This window comes from Dromiciops gliroides, chromosome 3, assembly GCF_019393635.1.
Source record: "Dromiciops gliroides isolate mDroGli1 chromosome 3, mDroGli1.pri, whole genome shotgun sequence".
In the NCBI taxonomy this organism is placed as follows: domain Eukaryota; kingdom Metazoa; phylum Chordata; class Mammalia; order Microbiotheria; family Microbiotheriidae; genus Dromiciops; species Dromiciops gliroides.
In genome coordinates this window covers 428333418-428358668 of record NC_057863.1, presented here as the reverse complement: position 1 = coordinate 428358668, position 25251 = coordinate 428333418, and the positions used below count along the sequence as shown (strand labels likewise).

At 39.6% G+C, this 25251-nt stretch overlaps 1 protein-coding gene across 1 annotated transcript in view; it reads right to left on the bottom strand.

Annotated features, from left to right (window-relative positions):
• FRZB (frizzled related protein) overlaps nt 1–24166 on the bottom strand; it is a 65573-nt gene extending 41407 nt beyond the window's left edge. Inside the window, exons 1-2 of the mRNA XM_043999159.1 lie at nt 23071–24166; nt 11272–11319 (exon numbers count right to left, since the gene is read on the bottom strand). Coding sequence (XP_043855094.1) covers nt 11272–11319; nt 23071–23542 — 520 coding nt within the window. The 5' untranslated portion in view covers nt 23543–24166. The remainder of the gene's footprint in view (nt 1–11271; nt 11320–23070) is intronic.
• Nucleotides 24167–25251: the final 1085 nt, after the last annotated feature.

Below are 25251 nucleotides of genomic sequence, written 5' to 3'. Positions count from 1 at the left end.
AAAATTATATATATATATATATTTGTCTAAATCTTCAGAGCAAAGAAAAGTAAAGGTATCTAAAATCAGTGAGGGAAATATTCCTGTGCTCCCCAAACCCCAAAGTTATTTCTCTTTTCTTTACACTGCAAAGACAGCAAAATTTCCTGTGTCCTCAAAGTCAAAGATCTAGGCTGAAGTTTCCAAAGTAAGGGCTGTGGCCTTACCCCATGGTGTGTGTGATCAGCCAATCAGAGGATAGGAATATGAGTTGCAAACCACACCCCCATTATAACCAATTATGGGACTTGTCTCTAACACAATGACACAACCTTATTCTCTATTTCTGTCTCTCTCACCCCTTCACTGTGTAAACTCCCAGTCTCTTTGCTACTCAGACAGGGGTTGGATCACACACAGCAGTTATAGCCATTAACTATTAATGAGCAGTCACAGTAGCAGCCACACAAGTGCCATTGGGAAAACTTCTTCCCTGCCATCTTCCAGCATATTCTCACCCCACCCTTCAACCATTATTGCCTTGTGATGGCTAGATGAGTATGACCCTGCCCTTTCTTTTTTGTTTTAATGGAGCAGGGTGAGTTGCACAAGATAAGTAGGTATGATTAGATTGCAAATTCGCATCTCAGATCTTATGACATTATCTTCCCTTCTCTTCTGAGCTTCCTTATCACTATTTGGAGGACCACCACCTTTCCAGTCATCCAGATTCATAGTCTCAGTGTCATCTTTGACTAATCTTTTAAATACCAAATCTTATCATTTCTACCTCCACAATCTCTCTCAAATCCATCTTCTCCATTCACACAGCAACCACCATGGTTCAGGGCCTCATCACCTCTTGCTCAGATTATTGCAATGGCTTCCTAATTAATCTCCCTGCTTCATGTCTCCCCCCTCCAATCAAATCACCATATAGCTATCACACTGATTTTCTTAAAACACAAGTCTGACCTTGATACTTACCTACTCAATAAACTTCACTGGCTCCTTGTTGACTCTAGGATAAAAATTATTTGATTTTTTATTTTCATTTTATTTCATCTTTTCTATTTCTAATTTTTGTATATTTTATAGTATACATAATTACTAGTGTAGTAAATAGTACATTATGTATTTTTTTAATTAATAAAGTATTTTATTTTTTCCCATTACATGTAAAGATAGTTCTCAACTTTTGTTTATACAAGCTTTCCAATTTCAGATTTTTTCCCTCCCTTCCCGCTCCCCTAGACAGCAGGTAATCTGATATAGATTATATATATATATATATATATACACATACATACATACATACATTATGTAATTTTAAAGTAAGTAAATCTTCATATATCGAAGAGGGTACTCAAAAATATTTTTCTGATAGGGGTATACAATAAAAAAAGACTAGGGGACCAGCATGGTATAGTATAGTCAAAGGACATGAGTTAAAATCTTGGCTCTGCTGTTGATGAGAATCGATATTTTATTGTATTAGTTATTGTTACCCATCCTTTTCCTCATTTTAACCTACCCCACCAATTCTGAAGGGCAGTTAGTTTCTGATGAAGTAAGGTGATCACTCCTAGCCCTTAAAACATCTGCTCCTTAACCAGCTTGGGCTGGGCCCATTCCAAATGAGACCCTAGCTTCTGTTTAAATGAGAAGCATAGAAGCCAGCCTGACCTAGGCCATTGCTGGGGGATGACTCTTGTGTCCTTGCTTTTCCTAATAAAAATCAGGTGTGACCCAGCATACATGGGGAAACCAAAACAGAGAGAGCCTGATTGAAATGGCTTGTGTTTTTCTAGCCAGTATTGCTAGAGGCAGCTGGGTGCAGCTGGGTCTCATAAAGCAATTAGCATTGCTTACTTGTCAGAGAGGGGAATAATTAGCCACATCTGAAGGCCATCCCACTTCCACTAGATTCAGATCGATCTTTTCACTTAATTTTTAATTCTGGCCTATGTGGGATTTTCAGGAGGACTAGCACCTCTGGTGTGAGGACTTGCTGTGGGCCCCTTTCAGGGCTTTGGTGCCCATAGGATTTACCCAACTCTCACTGTGGCTCCAAGAAGCTATAGAACATGGCGGTAGCCACAGCCTGGTAAACCATCTCAGCAAATAACTAAACCAAGTTTCGGGTACCCAACAGTCCTCAAACTTATTGGTGAGTTAGGGGGGTGTCTACCCCAAGAATGTGAAGACTTTCCCTGGCAGAATGGGCAGATGAGAACAATTTGTTCCAATGACTACGCAGGGAGCTGAAACAAGCTGCTGTAGACTTTGATAACCCAGGAAGAGAGTCAGGCTGAGGACTTTGTTCAATTCTGCCTCACTTACATCCAATTCACATGGAAGTGAAGACATCACCCATGATGTCATTGATCCTCTTCAAAATTGAAGGACAAATAACAACAAGTTCTGCACCAACCCCTCCAACAATGAAGTAATAGGGAGGAGGTGAGAAATCTTCCCCCACCATCTCATTAAAATTTCTGCCAATTAGGATTGTTTTGCCTCTGCCAGCCAAAGTCCAAATGATATCACCTCAATCCTGACTATGTCACTGATTGCCAAACAGAAGAAGACATACCTATTTTGCTTTATCACTGGACCTCAGGGTTCTTATCAGTAAAATGAGGAAATCTGAACACATGCTATCTAAGATCTCTTTCTTTTTAATTTTATGATCCTATGGTTCTGTTGTCACTGGTAATCAGGGAATGCAAAAAGCCAGCATGATTGACTGACTCACCAGTTGGAAGAGTTGAAACACTGCATAGGAGTCTCATCCCCTTGATTATGAGTCAAGAGTTTAGAAAACTTGCTAGATGGGTCAGATACTAGGTGAAAATCAATGGATACAGATCTATAAATGGGATTCAGTGGAGCTTGATCTACTGTGTCTTCTTATGACAACTTTCTAAGTACCAGATCTTAATACTTCTGTGGTTCCTTGTGAACAGTAGAGCAGTGTTGACTGAACAATCACACCAATCAATTTTTGGTCATATCTGATTCTCCTGGACTGATCTAGATTTAGCCATAGTCCACTGTGACAGTGATAGAAGGCCTACCACATGCTCATCTGGATTGTGATGCAGCAAGATTACTAAAGGTTCAGTGACCACAGCAATAGCTATTCAAACCAGAATTTCCCTCCTGCATAAAACTTCATTTTTTAAACCTAGAGAAATCTCATGAAAAATCAGAGAATAACTTTTCCAGCAAAGGCTAACCACTGTGATTCAATTCAGCAAGAATTTATCAAACATCTACTATGTGCTAGGGTTATAAGGAGAAAAGAAAAAAAAAACAGTTCCTGTCCTCAAGGAGCTTACATTTTACTGGGAGCATATCATAAATAAATAGATAAGTATGAATATGATAACTTGAGAAAGGGTACAAAGGTAGCAGCAATAAAAACCTACACACAAGCTTGACGATAAATCTTTCATCATTTTTTTTCCTCTCCTAAGGATAAATGCTATTTATTCAAGCCAGAAAAAGTAAAGGGACATGATTTAGAAATATTATAAGCTACATAACTAATTTTCCCAGCATTAAATATGATTTTTAAAGTTTCCTGAAATTATAAACTGGGAAAAGTTTAAAACTGAAATTGTTTCATGTTCAGCGACATACAGAAAAAACAACAAACCTGACAGGAAAGTCTAAGTATTATGTTAAGACCTAAAAATGCAAGGATAATATTTGCTCAATTTAGTTATAAAAGCAAACCTCAAATGATTTGATTCATAGAAATTTGTAACTTTCAACAAGGAATTCTGAGATTGAGAGGACCAATACTACATTAATAAGAAAAGGAAATTCGGTATATTCCCTTGGGATTTATGTCTTTGGCAAGCTAAAAGCATGCCTTTCAAAAGCATTATGGTCATTCAGAATGTACAATATCCTAAGATAGGCTGTGTAAATCTTACAGCTTTCTTTCATGATTAGATGCTATAGTCACCCTCCAAAAGTATTGTTTAACAAAAAAAGATAGAGCAAACTCCAGAAAATCAAGACGTCTCCTACCCAATGCCAAATGTCCAAATGAAAACTGAAAAATATTCAGTCCAACATCTGAAAATTTTGTCTATATCACACCACACAAAATCCCAATTAATCTATCTGGCTAAGTTTCCTTTTTTTTCATACCAATGTTTGGCTTCATGGAGATCCTTCTATTATCTTGTACTCAGGTTCTTAGAACTATATCCCATAGGCGTGTTTGGTTTTTTAAAATTTTAATGCAGATATAATTTTTGTCTGAAGTGGTAGGATATCTATATAATTTCAACCTACTCTGATTCGTCTCGTTATTGAGGGTGCCATAATCCTTCTAGTCACCCAAGTTCATGACCTCATTGTCATCTTTGATACCTTACTCTCCATCACCCCACACATCATATCAGTTGTCAAATCTTATTATGTCTACCTTCACAATCACCCTCAAACCCATCCTCTCCTAATTCACACAGCAACTACTCTAGTTCAGGATCTCATTTGCCAAGCAGTACTTGGCCAAAGTGTACTTTATTTTTCCATTCTCCAATGAGGAAACAAAGACATAGCAAAATGAAGTGGCATGTCCAAGGTTGCATGACAGATTATCAGAATTTGATCTCAGGTCTTCCTGGCTCTAAGGTGGGCACTCACTCTATCAACTACACCACCTAGCTACCCATTCACAACCATAATCTTGATGTTAATTGCATTTATTGTTTATTATGAAATTGGTTCTTTTTTCAAAGGAGTAAGGGCTTACCTAAGTAAATCTGGAGGAGATTGTCACCAAGTGCTTGCACAAAAGAGAGAGAGAATTAATACCTTCCCTACAGAGGAACAGTCTTGTCAGTCAGTCAACTAGCATTTATTAAACACCTACTATGAGTCAGGCAATGTGCTAATTGCTGGGAATACAAAGAAATGCAAAAGACAATCCCTCCTCTCAAGGAGCTAATAGTTTAAGAGTCTGTGTGGAATCTGCTATGCCCACTAAAGTAGCAGCATATATCACAAAAGAGGTATGACTGGGCAGAGCTAGGAACCATGTGCAATAACTTCTTTTTTTTTTTTTAATGTATGAGGTATTTTATTTTTTCCATTACATGTAAAGATAGTTCTCAACTTTTGTTTATACATGCTTTACAATTTCAGATTTTTCTCCCTCCCACCCCTCCCTCCCCCCTCCCCTAGACAGCAGGTAATCTGATATAGGTTATATCTATATATCTCTATACATATGCAATAACTTCTTAATAAGAAATAATTAGATTTGGAACAAATTCAGTTGATCTCAGTGGTCACAGAGGCAGCATAGAGAGCAATCCTATTTTTAACACAGTTGTTCTAGGAGAATGGGTCACCTATGCCACTATGGGGGGGGGGGGGACAGAGAGATGGGTCTCAAGAGGGACTGTATCACCAGACCACATGGTGAGGCAGAAAGGTGATTACCAAAGGATGGAAGACTCCACCTTCCTCCAGATGTTGTTGCCCTGGGACAAACTCCTTTTTTGCCTATGCTAATTAAGGTCTTGGTACATCAGCCACTCTGCTTCCCAGAGAGAAAGCTTCCCTTGACAGCTTTTAAATTGACCTAAGCAGGAATCTACTTAAAGGAAAATCTGGAATCCAGGGCTAAAAGTGCTAATGATTTCCATAATGTGAAAAGGATCATTTAGTGCTGAGTGAAGTGAGCAGAACCAGGAGAACATTGTACACAGTAACAGCACTTGGCTCTTCTCAGGAGTGCAATGACAAGACAATTCCAAAGAACTCATGATGGAAAATATTCTCCACATGCAGAAAAAAAACAACCTGTGGATTCTGAATGCAGATTGAACAATACTGTTTCTACTTTTTTGTTGGTTTTTTTTCCTCTGTTTTGAGGTTTTTCCCTTCTGTTCTGATTCTTCTTCTACAACATGACTAACGTAGAAATGTGTTTAATGTGATTGTACATATATAGCCTATATCAGATTGCTTCATGTCTTGGGAAGGGGGGAGGGAAGGGAGGGTGGGAGAAAAATTTGGAATTAAAAACCTTATGAAAACAATTTTAAAGTATCATTTAGTCATCAGATCAGAAACTGAGATGAAAATGAACCCAGAATTTATCAATCCCAGTTACTTAATTTTACAGGGGAAAGGTAAGATCCAGGGAAGCTCCCTTCCTTGTCCAGTGTCACACAGCTAGGTTCAGCTAGCTACTAGCTAATGAATTTTTAATTCTGTTCCTTTAGAGGGTGGGAGGGTGGTCCATATCACTGCATCAATTTTCAAACACAAAATCTCACAAACTGGCCTCAGCCACTAAATGAAAAATTGCAATCATTTTCCTGATAATTCAGATAAAAATAGGTTTTGGTGCTTAAACTGTCTCAGTGTTTCTTAAACTTTTTCCACTCACAACCCCTTTCTGCCTGAAAAAATTTGACACGACCCCAAGTATATAAAATAGGTATACTAATCAAACATTTACTACTGCCACTTTTTTTTTACAGCCCCATATGGGCTTGTGACCCACAGTTTAAGAAGCTTTGGTGTAGATAACTACCTAAACTTACTGCTTTAATTAGTGTGATGTTGTGAAAAGATCAATAGATTTGAAGTCACAATCACTGGGTTCAAATCATGTCTCTAATAATTAATAGCAGTGTGGCCTCAAGCAAGTCACTTCACCTATATGAGCCTCAGTCTACTCATCTGTCAAGTGAAAGGGTTCAACTAGTTCAGGGGTTCTTAACTGTTTTGTGTCATGGACCCCTTTGGCGTTCTGGTGAAGCCCTTGGATCCCTTCTGATGCACCTAGGGAATACAGTGGATGGAATGCTGGGCCTGGAGTTAGGAAGACCCGAGTTCAAATCTCATAGAAACAACAAACATGAACTTTGACAGACTTTGAAACATGCAGGAGGATAGAAGGGCCTTGTGTGCTATCATCCATGGGGTCACAAAGAGTTGGACACAACTGAATGACTGAATAACAACAAAAACAAGTTCAAATCTAGATTCAGACATTTACCAGCCGAGTGACCCTGGGCAAACAACTTAGCCTCAGTTTAGGGGAGATAAATAGCATCACCTGCCCCTCATGGTGGTTGTGAGGATGAAATGAGATAGTATTTGTAAAGCACTTAGCACAGTGCCTGGCATGTAGCAGGCACTACATGCCAATGTTCATTCCCTTCCCCTTCTCAGAATATCCTTGGTTGCCTATTCATAATTGGAGAAAATGTCAACTTTCTGCCAAGAGGTTAGTAGAAATAAGGATGATTTTTTTCCCATTCAAGATCACAGATTCCTTGAAATCAACTCAAGATGGGTTCCTAGTTAAAAACCTTTGAATGAGCTGATCTCTAAGGTCCCTCCATCTCTAGGATCTATATGGCGTTAAACCATGATTTACTGCTTTATCACCTAGAAAGTACCTATTCCTTATAATGATGGTGATATAGAATACTTCTTAAATTTTGTTTTAAATCACCAATAGGAAACAGTACAGAGTAATTACCCCCAAAACACAGGTATTAACTTATGGGCAACTAAAAATGAGCCCCCCTTTCTCTTTTAATTCTCCCTAAGAGCAGTGTTATATTTTTGTCAGGCATCTGAGAGTGGATAAAACGTAACTTAACCAAGAATGGGAAGAAAGGAAGGTCTAACCCTAAGAACTTTATATAAAGACAAATTAACTCTTTAGAACTAAATGATAAAAGAAAGGGCTTGTGTAGATTCGAATATTTTCACAGCTTTGATATTTCCTGTTTCATCCCAATAACCTTGGGCTGTTTCCCTGCTCCCCAGAGCTTAGTTTGAACGAAGTATATTTTCTTGTTAAGAGCATGTGAGAGTGTTCCCATGTAATTTCACAACCAAGACGGAGAGGGTTTGTTTGTTTTTAATCACTTGCATTTCATCAGGGAACAAGAATAAATTTATAAATCTGGAACTGTAAACACAGAAACCCAGTCTACATTTGGGGTTATTTCACCCACTAAGCTGCCTTCACACATTGCCGTTGTATGGTGCCAGTGATTCAGATCCTTAAAAAAATGTTGAAATATTACAGGGGCTTTGTATGTTGGACTACTGTGTTGTCTCCGTGGTTATACCTATGTGCTTGGCTTCGAGATAGCTCTGAGACCCATTCCAACCATAACTGCTGGTCAAACAGATTGGTGCAGTCCATCTGAGAGCACTGTAGCTCAGACAGGAACAGTGCACTTGGAATTGGAAGGACTAGCTTTGTATCCCAGCTTTGCTGCCTATTAGCTCTATTAGGACTATAACCTGTCTCTTAACTAATATAAGCCTCTTTCCTCAATTGAATTCAATTCGAATAACATTTGTTAAGCATCATTTTAGTTCTTCCACCCCCTCACTCCTTGGCTAGAAGGATGCCCTGCTTTCCCCTCACCCACCCCTCCCCTGACCCCATTGGTGGACCAGGAAGCAGGAGCTGACCCTAAACTCTGAAAGAGGCAAGAGGAAAGAATCACTACTGCTCACACCTCTTTATACCTTTTGTCTGAGCAGAGTTATCAATTAAAGCGTTCATGAAATGGAGAACCACTAGGCTTTACCATTTGCTTGCCAGTTCAGCCTAAGGTCCTCCAGCCCTTAACCATCTTCCCTGCTGCGACTACCTGAATAAGAACCTCTCCCTTCATTGCCATTTAATCTGCTGATGTACTCTGAGGACTCCTGCACCTTGTTGTCTACAACATCACTAAAACCTTAGGATTTCCAGGTCTTTCTTTTTTTTTGTTTGTTTAGTGAGGCAATTGGGGTTAAGTGACTTGCCCAGGGTCACACAGCTAGTAAGTGTTAAGTGTCTGAGGCCAGATTTGAACTCAGGTACTCCTGACTCCAGGGTCCGTACTCTATTTACTGCGCCACCTAGCTGCCCCCTCCAGGCCTTTCTTGACCACTCTGCACCTGAACTTTCATATGTGCTGTCTTCTCCATTTAGTGTGAACTCCTTCAGAGTAGGAATTGTTTGCTTTTTCTTTTTGTAACTCCAGCATTTAACCAGGTACTTAGCAAGCACTTAATAAGTCCTTTTTCATTGTTCATTTATTCATTCACAGCTAGGTGCTGGGTGCTAGACATACAACAATACAAAATGAAACAGTCCTTACCCTCCAGGATGTTACACTTTACTGGAGGAAAACAACACAAAGGCAGATAACTAAATACAAAGTAATTTTTAGGAGATGGGGGAGCCTTTTATGTTAACATATAAAGAGATTGTTTACCTGGTCTTAGACCTTTCCACCAAATCTTTTGTGCCTTTTTTCCCCCAGATGCTATGGGGAGGACTTTCTACCTCTTCCCCAATGCCCTCCACCCTACTCCCTTTGCCCCACCCACTCCAGGTGTACCCTAGGAAAAAAAAGTATAAACAACAACAACAAAAGAAAAAACAGTTAAGAAAAAAAGAGGCTGAGAATACTCTGCTGCTCTTTTAGATGCCAAAATTGAGCATTAGCTATTTCAACAAGATTTTGTCCTCAATAAATTCCAAGACCATCTTCCAGGCAGTTCCAGTCACTAGAGACCAAGAGTTTTGCCACTTTTTAACAATGTGAATGCACATATCCATATACTTTAGGTACTAATTAAATTGGTGGGTAAGAACTCCCCTGAAACCATCCCTACCCCACAGGGTCATTTTGAGGAAAGTGCTTTGTAAATTTAAAAGTTACTATAGCTTATATTTATTAAGCATTTTACAAATTGCTTTACACATGTTATCCTCCCAAAGACCCTATGGTAGATAGCTGTGCAAGCATTATCACACCTATTTTGCAGATGACCAAACCGAGATTAGGAGAGGTTACAGACTGTTGTGGCAGAGCTGCTCACTCCGTTTCTTCTGCTCATTCAGTTATATGATACTAATTCTTTATTCTCTATCTAGAACTACTGACCGTCAGGAGGAAAGGCAGTAAGCTCTTGGAACTCATGGCACAATCTCTCCAAAAAAAACCTCCAAATAAATAGAACTATTAAATTGAGGATAAGCAGGGGAAGCTAGGCGTTGCAATGGATACAGCACTGGCCCTGAAGTTGAGAGGACCAGAGTTCTGACCTCAGACACCTACTAGTTGTGTGACCCTGGGCAAGTCACTAAACCTCAATTGCCTTAAATATTCTGGGGCCATCTCCAGGCATCCTGATATATATCCTACCCCAGGTCCAGATGGCTCTGGAGGAGACAATGAGGGTAGTGATTTTGCACAGGACTTTCCTCACTTAAATCACTAATTCACTACAAGTCATGATATCACCTCGGATGTCATGGTTCTCTTTGAGAATGAAGGACAAACAACAACAATGACAATGAGGATAGGCAAATGGGAAAATGGAAAATTGCCAGTCTTGGAGTCTTAAAAGATCTGGGTTCCATGGGGGCAGCTAGGTGGCACAGTGGATAAAGCACCAGCCCTGGATTCAGGAAGACCTGAGTTCAAATCCAGCCTCAGACACTTGACACTTATTAGCTGTGTGACCCTGGGTAAGTCACTTAACCCCCAATGCCTTCCCCCAAAAGATCTGGGTTCTGATCCTGCTTCTGACATGGTCCTGTCATGAGTAAATCCATTCATCTCTAAGCACTCTATGGCAATTCTCTGAGACAGAAGAACCACATCAGTGGAAGAAGTTTCCACACTATGAGTTCCATATGCTAATGAAATTACAAGTCTGTACCCCTCCCCACCCCCAACATGCAATTGACATAGCGTTTAAGTATTGGTCACTCCAACACATTACCATTTGTCAAAGGATATTAATTGTGTTGTTTTAAAAAAATACAGTTGAAATTATTCACAGAACTGTCTTAATGCTGATTATAATGATCAGTCTTCCAACCAGGTTAGAACTAAAAAAAAAGAGCCCATGGAAATCTGAATATATTCTCAAGATAAAATTATGTTAAATTATCATTTAAAATATAAATGTGCCATACATCACTTTAAGAAGAGGATGAAAAGTGCTATTAAAACAAGGACAATTGATTTAACCACCACACACACACACACACACACACACACACACACACACAAGCCTACCATAGACTTGGTCTCGGACTACTCAAAGCCAAAGTTGCAGTTATAATCAACTCTTTACCACTTCATACAATAAATTTTCAGCATCAATAAAAATGACTTTTTGGAAAAAAGAAAATCTACTTATTATTTTTGATGTTGTTAACTTAAAAGAAAAATAAATAGACGCAGAATGAAAGTATTTGACAGATAAAGTACTCACCACTGCTGGCGCCTCTACAGTTTCCATTGCTAGAATCCATAGGAAAATCTGAAAATTATTCACAAAACATGTAAAGAATTATTAGCATATTTGTTTTCAGAAAGTTGGTATTAACCCACAAATATTGATTAATGTGTAAGGCACTAATGTGTAGTGTTAGTTTGGCCCCCATTATGGCTCACTGGATCACATCCCTTCCTTCTTCCTTGGTTCCTTCCTTCCCCCTAATCTCGCCCAGGCTATGAGTACAGCAGCCATTATAACCCAACCCTCCAGTGCTGATGGACACATAAGTTTTTAACTGTTCTATTACTGACCTGGGCTAGTCTCCCTCTCCTTAGGTAACCAATGGACTCCTACCCATGAAGATTTACCATATTGGTGCCAGATTTAAAGCAGATCAAGTGATGAGTGGCAGCCATACTGGAGTTCAGGAGTCCTGAGCTCAAGCAATCCACTAGCCTCAGCCTCCCCTAGTAGCAGGGATTATAGAAATGCCCCACTATGACTAGCTATCAGATAGTTTCTTAAAGGGATTTTGCTAGAACAATAATAATGTACAATTGAAAGTTTGTAATACACATCTCTTAAGAACCTTGTCAGATAGATGGTAGAAATATTATTATCCTAGTAGCAGTTAAGTGATACAATGAATAGACTATAGGCCCTGGAGTCAAAAGATGTGAATTCAGATACAGGCTCAGAAACTTAATAGCTGTGTGACCCTGGGCAAGTCACTTACCCTCTGTTTGCCTCAGTTTCCTCATCTGTAAAATGAGGAAAATAATAACTACCTCCCATGGTTGTTGTAAGGGTCAAATGAGAAAATATATTATATCTTGCTTACCTTGTCCTAGAAGGAAATGGAAGAAAAAGGATTGAAAGCCAAAATAATTATTCACCTTTCCTACAGAAGGTATTGGATAAGCAAGTTTAAGGAAGGTCAGCTCTCCTTGACTCTGGTGTTTTGGATTTCTCTGACAGGTGAGTCAGTTCATTGTTGGCATAAGGTGAAGGAAGAAGAGAGTGGTGTAATCTAGACCAGTGGTGTCAAACTCAAGTAGAAGTAGAGCCATTAAAGTTTACATAAGGATCTCTATAGGTCACATATTGAGTTAGAAAACCACGTATTAACATTATCTATGTTCTGTTGTCTTTGATTTATTTTGTTAAATATTACCCAATTACATTTTAATCTGATTCCTGCAGGACATCCACCATATTTGATATTTCTGATTTAGACCAATGGTCTCCAATTTTTTTAATTGTTCACCCTATCAGCAAAAATTTTTGTACATGACCCCAATATGTGTCTATTTACTTAATTATAAAATATATGCATATATTACTCTACTAATCATTATGTAATGTAATTTTAATCACCACACTTTTGAAATAAATTATATTTGCAGTTTAAAAGAATAATGTGGTAAAAATAATCATTGATACCAAAGTCAATGAGGAACCACTAGAATTTATAAAGTAGTGAAGTAACAGAGCTAGATCTGAGATTTAGGAAAATAATTTTGACAGCTCTGTGATGAAGACTGTAGTGAGGAGAGATTTGAGGCATGGAGACCAATTAGAAGTCTATTGTAATATAAGTGAGAGGTGGTAAGTTACTGAACTATGGTAGTGGCTATATCAGTAGAGAAGGGGACTCTTGACAGATGTGAAAGTCGAAATGACAAGGTTTGGGAACTGATTGGATAGGTGAGGTAAGGGAGAAAAGGAGGGAGTCAAAAGTGATAGGGAAGGGGGAAGCTAGGTGGTGCCATGGATAAAGCACCGGCCCTGGATTCAGGAGGACCTGAGTTCAAATCTGGCCTCAGACACTTGACACTTACTAGTTGTGTGACCCTGGGCAAGTCACTTAACCCTCACTGCCCCACCAAAAAAAAAAAAAGGGAAAAAAACGTGGTGGTACTCTCAACAGAAATTAAGAAGTTCAGAAGAGGGGAGGATAATGAGTTCTTTTGTAGACATATTGTGATTGAAATGCCTATAAAACAATCAATTCTAAACAAGCACTTCATATTGTGGGTCTAGAGCTCGAGAGATATTGAAGATAGATAGATCTACATATCTCCTTTTTCTACACACACACACACACACACACACACACACACACACACACACACAATGGTGAGAGACAGACATAGGGGCCTATAAGTGACTAAAAATGAAAGAATGTACAAAGAGAAGGCCTAGGACCAAGCCTTGGGATATACCCACAGGTATGATGTGTAATATGGATCATGATCCAGAAAAGGAGATTTGGAAGGAGTGGTCAGGCAGGTAGGAGATGAACCAAGTGAGAGTAAGTACCAGGAAAGGAGGGGTGATCAGTAGTGCCAAATGCTGCAGAAAGATCAAGAATGATAGCAACTAGTGAAAGACCCTAAAACTTGGCAATTACAAGATCACTGGTAACTGAAAAGTGAAGTTTTTTTCTTTTTTTTTTTGGTAGGGCAGTAGAGTTAAGTGACTTGCCCAGGGTCACACAGCAAGTGTCAAGTGTCTGAGGTCAGATTTGAATTCAGATCTTCCTGAATCCAGGGCTGGTGCTTTATCCACTGCACCACCTAGCTGCCCCTGAGAAGCTTCAACTAAGAAAGGAGTCATGGATGAGGAAGTTGAGAACCTAGAAGCCGAGAAGAATGGTGGTGCTTTACAGGGAAATAGGGATATTCAGAAGAGGGTGGATTTCTTTCTTTGTTGGAGGGGAGGGGGGCAAAGATAATCATAATGCAACTACAATCCATCCACTCCTGTTTATCTTGTGCTACATACTCTACTAAAAAAAATTACAAATGGGAGAGGGGGAGATGCTTCTTCCAATATCAGAAATGCTTATATTCAAGTGTAAATAGTCAGTCAAAAAAGATTTACTATGGGCTAGGAACTGTGCTAAGTGTTAGGGACAAAAAAGAAAGGTGAAAAACCCAAAACAAAATTTTCTTTCAAACCCCAGCATAAATGAGTTTTTGGGTTAACTATCCTTTCGAATGGTCAAGGCTGTTGCTCTGTTCCCTTGGCACAAACAAATGAGAACTGGCTTTCTCCTCCATCATTGAAAAGAGACAATTAAATACAGCTAACGTTTGTAAGTGACTCCTGTGTATGAAGCATACTGTTCAAGAACCTGGGAGTACAAAAACAACAAAAAAAGTCCCTTTCATTAAGGAGCTTACACCCTAGGGAGGAGGAAAGGATTCAACATGTTCATGGCAAAGTAAACAGAGTATAAGTTGGTGAGAGAGGAGTACATCAACAAGTAGGAGGAACAGGGGAAGCTTTCAGAGAAGCACTGGCCCTCGAAGGAAGATTCTGAGAGACTAGATTCAACAAACAGGTTACTAAGTGCCTGCTTTGTGCTGGGCATTGGAAGATACAGAGACAAAAATCAATTCCAGCTTTTCTAAGCTTACCTTGGCAGGGGAGGGTGGGACTACAATACATATAGATAAGTAAACATAAGCTAATAATTGCAGGCAAGTAGGTGGTGCAGTGGATAGAGTGCCAGGCCCAGAGTCAGGAAGATTCATCTTCCTGATCTCAAATCTGGGTTCAGACACTTATTAGCTGTGTGACCCTGGGCAAGTCACTTAACCCCTATTTGCCTTGGTTTCCTCATCTGTAAAATGACCTGGAAAAGGAAATGGCAAACCATTCCAGTATCTTTGCCAAGAAAATTCCAAATGAGATCAAGAAGAATCAAATATGACTGAAAAAGCTAATAATTAATCATTACTATTTTAATTCATTATTCAAATGTAGCCAATATCTTAATGAATGAAATTTCATTTCTTTTCAGGCTCCACTGTGCCTCACCACTTCTCAGTCCCAGATTAAAATAGTTAGGGTATAACAGTGTGGTGTGCTGGAAACAGAGGTCCTGAGTTCAAATCCTAGTTTAGTACCTTTATAAACTTAAGCAAGTTCCTTTATCTCTGTAGACCTCAGTTTCCTCATCTGTCAAATGATGGATTTAGATCTCTAAGATCGCTCCATCACTAAATTTAGTAGCTGAACATATCATACTGATATAGAATATTAACAGCTATTTTCCCTTTTATGTCATCCAAAGTAATTTAAAATTTCTCCAATTTCAATTACATCCAAAGTAATTTCTAGAAATAATAAAGTCAATTTTTCTCCTGGGTCTTAAATTTTCCATTTCTTTAGATCATCCCATTTCCCCCCAGGCCCTTTACAACTCTGTGTATCACACTAAGTAATTCTTCCTTCTTGGTATTTATTCCCTCAAATATTTGTAGACTGGGGCTAAAGAAAAGCCTCTCTGTTCTTCCTAGAGTAGAGAAACGATTCAACTGTAGTTCATACATGTGAAAATTTGCTTCCCTTAGATTCTGCCAAGATCAGGAAGACTCTGAGTAATTACTTGAGCAAGAGATTTAGTAACATAGAGTGATCGAGAAAGCCAAGCCCAATGGACAAATGAGTAGAGAACCTTTGGCACATCCAGTGTGTTCTATGTAAATCTTGATTAAATATCAACACACCATAGGTGTTTCTGCATACTTTTGTTTCTACATTTCTGAAATAAACTGTCTTTAAGGGATTCTCTTGAATCTGAGATTCACACCTCTCTGCATAAAGTAATACTCCAATTGTTAAATCTAAAACAAAAATAGGGTCTGCCTTTCCATTTACATTCCAACTATCAGGCATGTTTCTGAATAGTTGTAATTATGCCTACATAATACCAACACAACTGATTAAAAAAGAAAAATTCAGATCCAAGTTGTAGTCTTGTCTACATGAAAACAAACATTTGGTTTGGTTGAATTTTTCACTCAATCTATGCACTGACTGGGAAGAATGAATCACATAGTCAATTATGCACACAGACAGTCCTAGAATAAGTGTTTGACCGAAGAAATTTAATGTTAATCCTACCATCACGAACTATTTTTGAGTTACTGGTAGGATTTAAAGATTCTCTGTACTAAATTAAAGTGACCAGTTTTGTCTATTTTGGGATAGGCCTGATTTTTTTTTTCCTAACCATCTATAAAGTTTAGGGTCTAAGAGAGGTTATTCTCCAAACTGGGTACCACAAAATGGTCCTTGGAATAAGAAGCAGCTAGGTGGTGCAGTGGATACAGCCTGGAGTCAGAAAGACCTCAATTCAAATGTAGCTTCAGATATTTACTAGCTATGTGACCCTGGGCAAGTCACTTAACCACTCTCTGCCCCAGTTTTCTCAACTTTAGAATGGATATAATAATAGAATCTACCTCCCAGTGTTGTTGTGAGGATCAAATGAGATCATATTTGTAAAGCACTCTGCAAACCTTAAACTGCTATATAAATGCCAGCTATAAGGAAATGTCCAGTATGATGACAAAGACTAGTCAGATCAAAACACAGGGAAGGTGCCTCTTATAGCTGCAAACTGAGATGTATATAAATTATTTCATGGACTACCATAAGCAAACTAATCTGGAGAAAGGAAGGAAATAAGCATTTATATAGTGCCTAGTATTTTGCCAGGCATCATGTTAGACATGTTCTCCTATGCCCAAAGATATTATGCCATCTGATCCTTACAACAATCCTGAGAGGTAGATTCTATTACTATCTCCATTTTATTTGGAACCTGAGGCAAACAGAGGTTAGGTGACTTGTCCAAGATCACACAGCTAGTAAGTATCTGAAGCAGGGTTCAAACTCAGGTCTTCCTGACTCCAAGCTCAGCACTTTATCCAGTGTGCTACCAGCTGTTCTGAATCTGACTTGTTTGTTTTTGACATTACAACATCTAAGTTTAGTCAAGAAGCAGTGAGAATCAGCAAGACTCAGGTTTAAATCCTATCTATAAGACATACTAGTAGCTCTGTGACTCTGGGCAAGTTGCTCAAACTCTCTGTGCCCCAGACAACTGTCTAAAATTATGAGCCCATTTGTACTTGTCAGAGTTTTCTTGGTGAACTTTCCTATCCCAGTTAAATCACAGGTCCCCTAATAAGGGGAGGGGGCAAGATTAAGCATTTAGGGAAAGGAATGAGCATTTATTAAGTGATTACCATGAGCCATGCACTATGCTAGACACTTTAAAAAATATTATCTTATTTGATCCTCACAACAATCCTGGGAGGTAGGTGCTCTTATTATCTCCAGTTTTATAAAAAATGAGGTAGAGGAAGGGGCAGCTAGGTGGCACAGTGGGTAAAGCACTGGCCCTGGATTCAGGAGGACCCGAGTTCTGGCCTCAGACACTTGATACTTACTAGCTGGTTGACCCTGGGCAAGTCACTTAACCCTCATTGCCCTGAGGTAAAAAAAAGAAAGAAATGAGGCAGAAGTTAAGTGACTTGCACAAGATCACACAGCTAGTAAGTGTTTGAGGTAACATTTTAACTCAAGTCTTCCTGGTTCCAGGCCCCGTTTTCTATCATCTGGTTGTTTAAAAAAAAAAAAAAAAGAAAGAAAAGATTGAATAGACGTGGAAGATCAGAGGTAATTCTTGGTCTTTACATAACAAATGCATAACAAATAAGGACCAGACCTCCTCAGCTTGGCACTGGACCCCAAATACAGGGGGAGACAGATTTTTATGCATTAAAAGAAAACAATTAACTGGATATAAACCAGGATACAAGATTAGGTAATCTAATTTCTAAGTGGAGGAAAGATTAAGGGTTTTCCAAATCAGGAGGGAGAGAACAAACATGTGTAATTCCCTGAAATCAGAAAAAGAGGTGTCCCACTTTCTACCAAATGTCTATATTCAATCGAAGGAACAAGGAAACAATAACTGATTGATCGGTATGGGGCCAGTTTTCAGATAAGACATGAATTGCTTGAGATTTATAATTGTGAGAATACTCTTTGCATCAGTCTTTGGATCTGACAGTCTCTGATCAGCATAACCTAGATTCTTAGTTAAGGGTCTCTAAGGAACAGGTAGAGGTGGTCCAGTTTCCCAGCCATTCAGGATTAGGTTAAAACAATGCAATAAAATTTTCTCACATCCCCATAATTGAACAAAGTTTTCTCACAAGATAGAAATTGGACTAGACCCATAATTGAATATAAAGAGAACTGAACTAGATCCAAAATTAAGTCACAAGATGGAGTCAGTGTGGTTCACTCAATTCCCAAGGTCCCCTCAGGAGTTTGACACTCGTCATTGTTGATTTGTTTCAGACATGCCTGACTCTCTGTGACCCCATTTGAGGTTTTCTTGGCAAAGATACTGGAATGGTTTGTCATTTCTTTCTCTAGCTCATTTTACAGACAAGGTACTGAGGCAAACAGGGTTAAGTGACTTGCTCAGGGTCACACAGTTAGTAAGTGTCTGAGGCCACAATTGAACTCAGGTTCTCCTAACTCCTATTCACCTTTGCCACCTGGCAACAGTTTGACTATAACTTTGGAAAGCAAAGCCCTGGTCCTGGCATGGGACCATCTATTTAAAAGTACCTCCTAATAAATTAGGAGCTATTAAAATAGCTCATTTGAAGACAGAGGACATTTAATAAGAGAATTTCCTGGACTAGAATTTCTCTGTGTCTCTCTTCTGACTATAGTCTAAGATTCAGTCTTGGACCAATGATATAAAGAGTATCTTCCTGAAACTATAATCCTAAAAATAGCAGCTTCCCTCTCCCTCTACCCTTTGTTCTGAGGTCACTGGAGAAAGTGAGATGAGCTAAATGCCCCTGAGCCTCCATCCAGTCCCAGTCTAGTGCCCTTCCATCACAACCCAAGCTGGATATCATTACTCTAGGCCCTGGTTCTATGGAGAGAAAGGCTTGGCAAACTAGGAGGTATAAACTCCCACTCTATCATTTCATTACCTAAAGAAATGATCTCTTCTGGAGCATTACATAGTAATGACCCCACCACCTCACAAAAGTCCTCACAGTAGTTTATCCACTTTGGTTGTTGAAGAATTTAGCTTATCATAATAATTTGGAGAAGCAGACCTGACAAAACAGAGACCTGAATTCAATCCCTACTCTGACACACAGTGGCAATGTGAATGCAGAGAAGTCACTACCTTTTCTGTGCCACATGCAATTCTCTAAAACTAAAAGTTACAGAAGAGTTCTTAATATGCAACAAGTGGAAGGAGTTTCCATGAGAACCTTGAGTTCTCCTGTTGATGAAATCACAAGTTTGGACTCACCTCCTTCCTGGCTATCCCCTAAATCATAACAGTTTATGAACAAATGTAGAATGGCAGCAAGTGTTAACAATGGGCAACAGTAGATGAGAACATTCCCTTCTTAAGAAATCACAATCTAACATACACTCCAAACATACCCGAGATGGCTACTGGCATAACCAATTTTCTTTTATTACAAAGGCAGGAATAATTTTTTGTTGTTGTTGAAGGATATTTTTCTCAAATGAAAAAAAGAACCATCTTTTTAACTTTCTGTTGTGATATTTGGGTAAAAGAGAGAACTGGGCTCTTTCCCTCTCGCAGCCACTTTTTATGTAACCTTGCTACAATGCATAGATTGTAACTGCAGTGAACTGGCCAAATTCTAATTTGGGCAACTGTCTTTACCTTAAATTCCCTCTCTAGCTTCACTGAGATAAAGAGTTCTTTAGTCCATGCTGGAAACAGTTATTAAAAAAACTGCTGTGCACTACTGATTTATTTCTGCTTTTCTCCTGTCTCATTACCAAATCTTTCTTTTAAAAATGGATACTTTAAAGTCAACTGGAAATGAGTTTTTTGATAAAAATAACTGATATTCATATTGCACTTGAAAACTTGCAAAGAATTTTTATAAAGTTTTTTATTATTAGTATGCCTTTATTAAGAAGAATCCTATTCTTAAGCTTACTCTTCTCTCTTTACCCATCCTTCATTCAACATTTACCTCCATTGTCCAAGCATCCTGCCCTTTTTATACTTTCATTTTACCCTTTCTCTCCAGGCAGCCTAATCCCTTTAACTCCCCATTAGTTCCTATCTTGCCCAGCCCACACTTGCCCATAAAACTTTATTGCAGCTCTCCACAGAATGGAACCAATCATTGTTTTCCCATTACATTTCATTCCAATTGTGCTCTCCATAAGATCTAATATCCTAATGAAACAAATTCACTCTGTTCTGTTTAAACCAACTACAGCCTCCTCCTACCATTTACCCAGACTTCTAATTTTATCCTTCATCAATTTAAAAAGTAAACTCATTACTTTAGAACCCTTAAAAAAAAAACCTTTCCCTTACATTTCAGATGAACCCTTTTTATTTCTAAATCCACCTATTTTGGGCTTTCTCTTTTGCTCTTTACTTTTAAAAAATCCTATTTTTCCTCTTATACTCTTGTCCTCAATATATAACTAAATACAGATGACTATTGATGATCAGGTCTTTAGTAAAATTATGGAGGCAGCTAGGTGGCACCGTGGATAAAGCACCAGCCCTGGATTCAGGAGGATCTGAGTTCAAATCCAGCCTCAGACACTTGACACTTACTAGCTGTGTGACCCTGGGCAAGTCACTTAACCATCACTGCCTCACCAAAAAACAAAACAAAACAAAACAAAAACCAAAAAGATAGAAAGAAAAATTATGGACCATCTTTTACCCTCATTTTGTTGTCCTTTCCTAATTTCTATGCATCTAGCTCACCCAGCATTAGGTAAGTAGGGTATGAAAAAGGAAATCATAATATTGCTTTCTTGTCATAGTACTTATAAAGCTCCTCAATAAAAAATTCTGTGATTTCTGCCCTTCCCCACCCATGGTTCAGCATCTTTTTATTATCTCTGAGAGGCAGCTTGGCATGATTAATACCTCTGACATCCTGGCTATATCACCCTTGGCAAAGGTGATCTGGTCACTTATCTCAGATTGTAAACTGCAGAGAAAGTGCTGACCTGCACTGGTAACAGAAGTGCTCACCTGCAAGTTCCCTATACCAATGAAATACCATGTTCAGTCTCTATCCCTACAGTATTATCACCTTTCTGAAAAGTTTCCCCTCTGGCAGGCAGTGTGATGTAAAGGAATGGGCACCAAACTTAGTATGAGGAGACTGGGGTTTGAATCCTATCATTGAAATAAATTTCCGCTTCTGCAAAAAAATGGGACAATAATAGTACTTGTACTATCTACTTTACATTATGACTGTGGGCAAAGTTTTGTCATTTTAAGGTGCTACAGAAATGTTAAATTGTTATTACTGATATCGAGCCAAGAGATGGTTATAGAACACCAATGGTCCCAAAGGCTTTTTTCAGCCTGAGTTGCTATGTGCTCAAATAGTAGTCCTGTGCCTCAGCATTCATTATAGAGATAGGCTATAGAGAAGTCTACAGTAGAATTTGTCTTGGCTTGTCAATCATTTAGATTCCTTTAAAGGCTGGTGTTTCTTTCAGTCCATGTTTGAGGACAGGGTGGTGGCAATAGTTCACATTGAAATGTGTTTGTAAACTCTTCCCTCACAGGATCTTCGAGGCTTTAAAAATGACTTATAGAGCACTCTGACCTGATGGTGGCTTGGCCAAGTCAGGAGCTTCTCAAAGCAATCCCTTTCAATGACAGAAAGGCAGTTTCAGTAAAAGTGCCCCCAAGTTACCTATTGCTGAGGACCAGACCAAACATAGCACAATAACCTCATTGAATGACTCCAAGGTGAAATGCATGAAAACATTCTTTCAGTCAATGGGAACCTGATTTCCAAGTTTTTTTTAGTGCTATAATATTCATGATTCTTACTGCCTCATCTTTAACAGAAAAAAGTTCTAGAAGGTGAATGAGGAAAAAGACAAACACAGGTGTTTGTGTGCACAAGCTTGTGTGTGTAAACACATACTCATACATTGCAACAACAAACTCTTTATTTGTTAACCAGTAAGGCCAGAATGAAGTGATTAAACTTTAATTCTTTTAGAAATCCCTTTACTTTTTCCCTTAAAGACAATATATTGCCTATGTATCATAGAGTCTTAGGAAGATAGCTTCCCATCTATTGATTTTGCATTTAAAGTTGAGTTCGCTCCTTCAATGAAATTAATAATGTGGTATTCAATCTTGAATACATTTGGAGTCCCTGATAATCATTCACATTAATTGCAAAAGGTGTGTAAATATCTTTTATCTCTTCCTATTTTTTAAATATTCTCAAGGGAACTTTATAAGCATAGGGAACACCCTCAGCCAACACAAATCACAATCCAATTTCTTATTAGTTGGGTCCTTGGGAATTGCTTGAAGAACACAGATTGCCCTAACACTACACAGTCAGCAAGTATCAGAAGTAGATCAGAACCTAGAAACTCCAAACCCATCATGCTATCTAGAACTCAATGCTATCTAAAAAGACAAGGTAAATAAAGTGAAGTTATCCAGAAAACTGTAAAGAAGGCTTTGTTGTGGAAGATTAACTTTAAGAAGGACTGAAGAAATGTTAAGAGAAATGCAGCCTAGTCAAAGAAGTTTGCCTGGTATAGGCAAAGTGTCGTTCCTTTAAATTCATGAGAAGTAAAAAGAGAAGGGTTACTTAACTATTCATTAGATATTTAATATGAAAGGAATGAACGGAGCATTAAGGGAATGAGAGATCGTGTATCGAAGGGCAAGGAGCATCGGTTTGGAAGGGTAGTGAGTCAAGATTAAGAAAGATTCTTGCTGGGTGGAGAAATGATTAAGGGTGTGAATATCGTACTGAAATAGGATATTAGATCAGAAGGAGAAAGGTAAAGTGAGATGGGATGAAGGCAAGGAACCAGGACCAAAAGTGGAATAGGATCCAAGAAGGGAAAGGGTTATCTAGGAGGGGTAGAGATAGATCCAGCACTCACCAGCTCCATCAGCAGTGACTATGGCCTCAGGAGAGATGCAGACACCCCTATCATAGACTGGCAGTTCTTCACAGGCCAAGCTCTCTGGCCACGAGTGTCGGTATTTGATAAGGACAGGCTCGCACCCCTGCCGAGCTCTCTCACACACAGACTTGCAAGGCTTGATGGGCTCATGCTGGAAGTCAATAGTACAGATAGGGGCATACATGGCACAAAGGAAGAAGAGCAGGTCTGGGCTGCATCGGGTTCCCAGCAGGCCTTCAAATTGTTCGATGGCCAAGATGGCATTAGCCTGGGTGCTGTGGTGCAGGTGGTTGGGCATCTTAGTCATGTTCCAGGGTAGGGACTTGCACAGGGGGATGCGCACAGGTTCACAGGCTGCACTCTCGGCACCAGGCACCTGGCTAAGGAAGATGCCTGCCATGGCAAACAGAAGCGGTAGCAGCATCTCTGCAGAACTGCAGCCAACCATAATCGGGGCAGAATGGGGCAGAGAGACTAGGAAACTAAAGGGGGCGGAGAAACCTTTTGCCTCTTCTTTCCTCCTTTCTCAGTGATCAATGAGTTTCTTTCCCGGAGCAGTCTTCCAACCTTTCCTACGGGCTTCTCACAGAAGTCACTACTGGGACGGCTGCTGCTGCTGCTGCTGCTCTCAGTTCTCACCAGCATCTATTCATTTCCCTTCTCTTAGGCAGAAACACCAGACTTCCAAGATAAATCAGACGAGAGAAGACGAAAGAAAAAACAAACAAATAAACACAATAGTGGAATTCAGCTGTTTGTGGTGGGAGGTGCAGGTCCTCTGTATCCCAGAAAGCAGTTAAAAGAAACATGAAATTCTCCAAAGAGAAAGAAAAGGCAAGGGGGGAAGTAAGAAGGTGGGGGAAGGGGTAAGTGGGGTGGGGGAGGGGAGAAAAGTGGGGAGAAATTGCCTTATTCCAAAGAGGATGGGGAAAGAATGATAAGAGTTTTTAAGTCTTGAAGTTAAGTGGTTGAGGGAGAGGGTGCGCAGGCACTGAATTTCTGAGTAGTGTTGTGGCTGCTAAGAGGGACAAGACCAGCTTTGAAATGAGGTCTGTGCTTCCAACCCAGCTCCTTTTCACGTTCGCACCTCATGGCCAAAGAGGGAGCTCCTCCTCCTCCCAGAGTCTCAGCCCTCCCCAGCCTTCTCCTCTTCTCAGAAAAGAGGGGGAGGGAAGAGAAGGTGATGGGGAGCGTTAGTGAGAGGGGGATGCAGATGGGCTTGGGGGAGGGGAAACTAAAGAGCTAGGCAGATGAGATGACCTGAGGCAGCGTTGCCTCAGTTCCTACGACACCCTCAACCCCTTCTTCCTGCTTCTTCCTTTGGAGAGCTGCAGCCCCGCACTCTCTCACTTTAATCAGTGTTTCTGCTGAGTGTTATACTTAGGGGTGGAGGGGGGGACAGCTCTTAGAGAGTCATTTTAAAAGTCGAAGGTAACAGACAACTTCAGATGGCTGTGGTGCGACTGTGTGGCTATTTGAACTTAGCAGTCTGGAGCATCATTTTAAATGGGCGATTGGGTTGAGGAGTGGTTACTCGGCAAGATCTAGCAGTAAAAAAATCCTACCCATAAAGATATTTCCCGGGACACAAGGAGCAGTTTTTCCACTAATTTCAATTTGCCCTATGTAATTATAACTACTCTTTGCCTTCCAAGCACCGGTGAAAGAAACCAGACTGTTTCACCAAAACACTTGGGAATTTTTCTTAATTGTTTATAATTTTGCTCTTTTAAATAAAACGGCTGTTATCAAATGCTTCTGCCCACCTCCTTCCCCTAGCCCTTTAAAGAAATCTATGGGAAAATTGCACCATGCTGGGGGAAAAAAAAAAAGCCCTTCCCTCCACTAACCCCACCCCCTCCACCCAGATGAATTCAATCTAGAGGAGAAAATAGAAAGCAGATCTCCTCACAGTCTGCTTCTTCCCACTAAAGTAACCTCCCTCTCCTCCGCCCCCACTCCCCTTCCCTTTTCAGGGCATATTGTAATGAAGTGACCTGCGGAGGCACCCGCACCATCCTCTTTCAATGGGAAATCACTGAGCGAGAGAAGTTTAAATCATCAGAAAAACACAGACCTCATTGAGAAGGGAAGAAAACAAAGGCCAAAACAAAACAGGAAGTCACCTTTGCTCTCCATCATTGAGATATTTCTTTG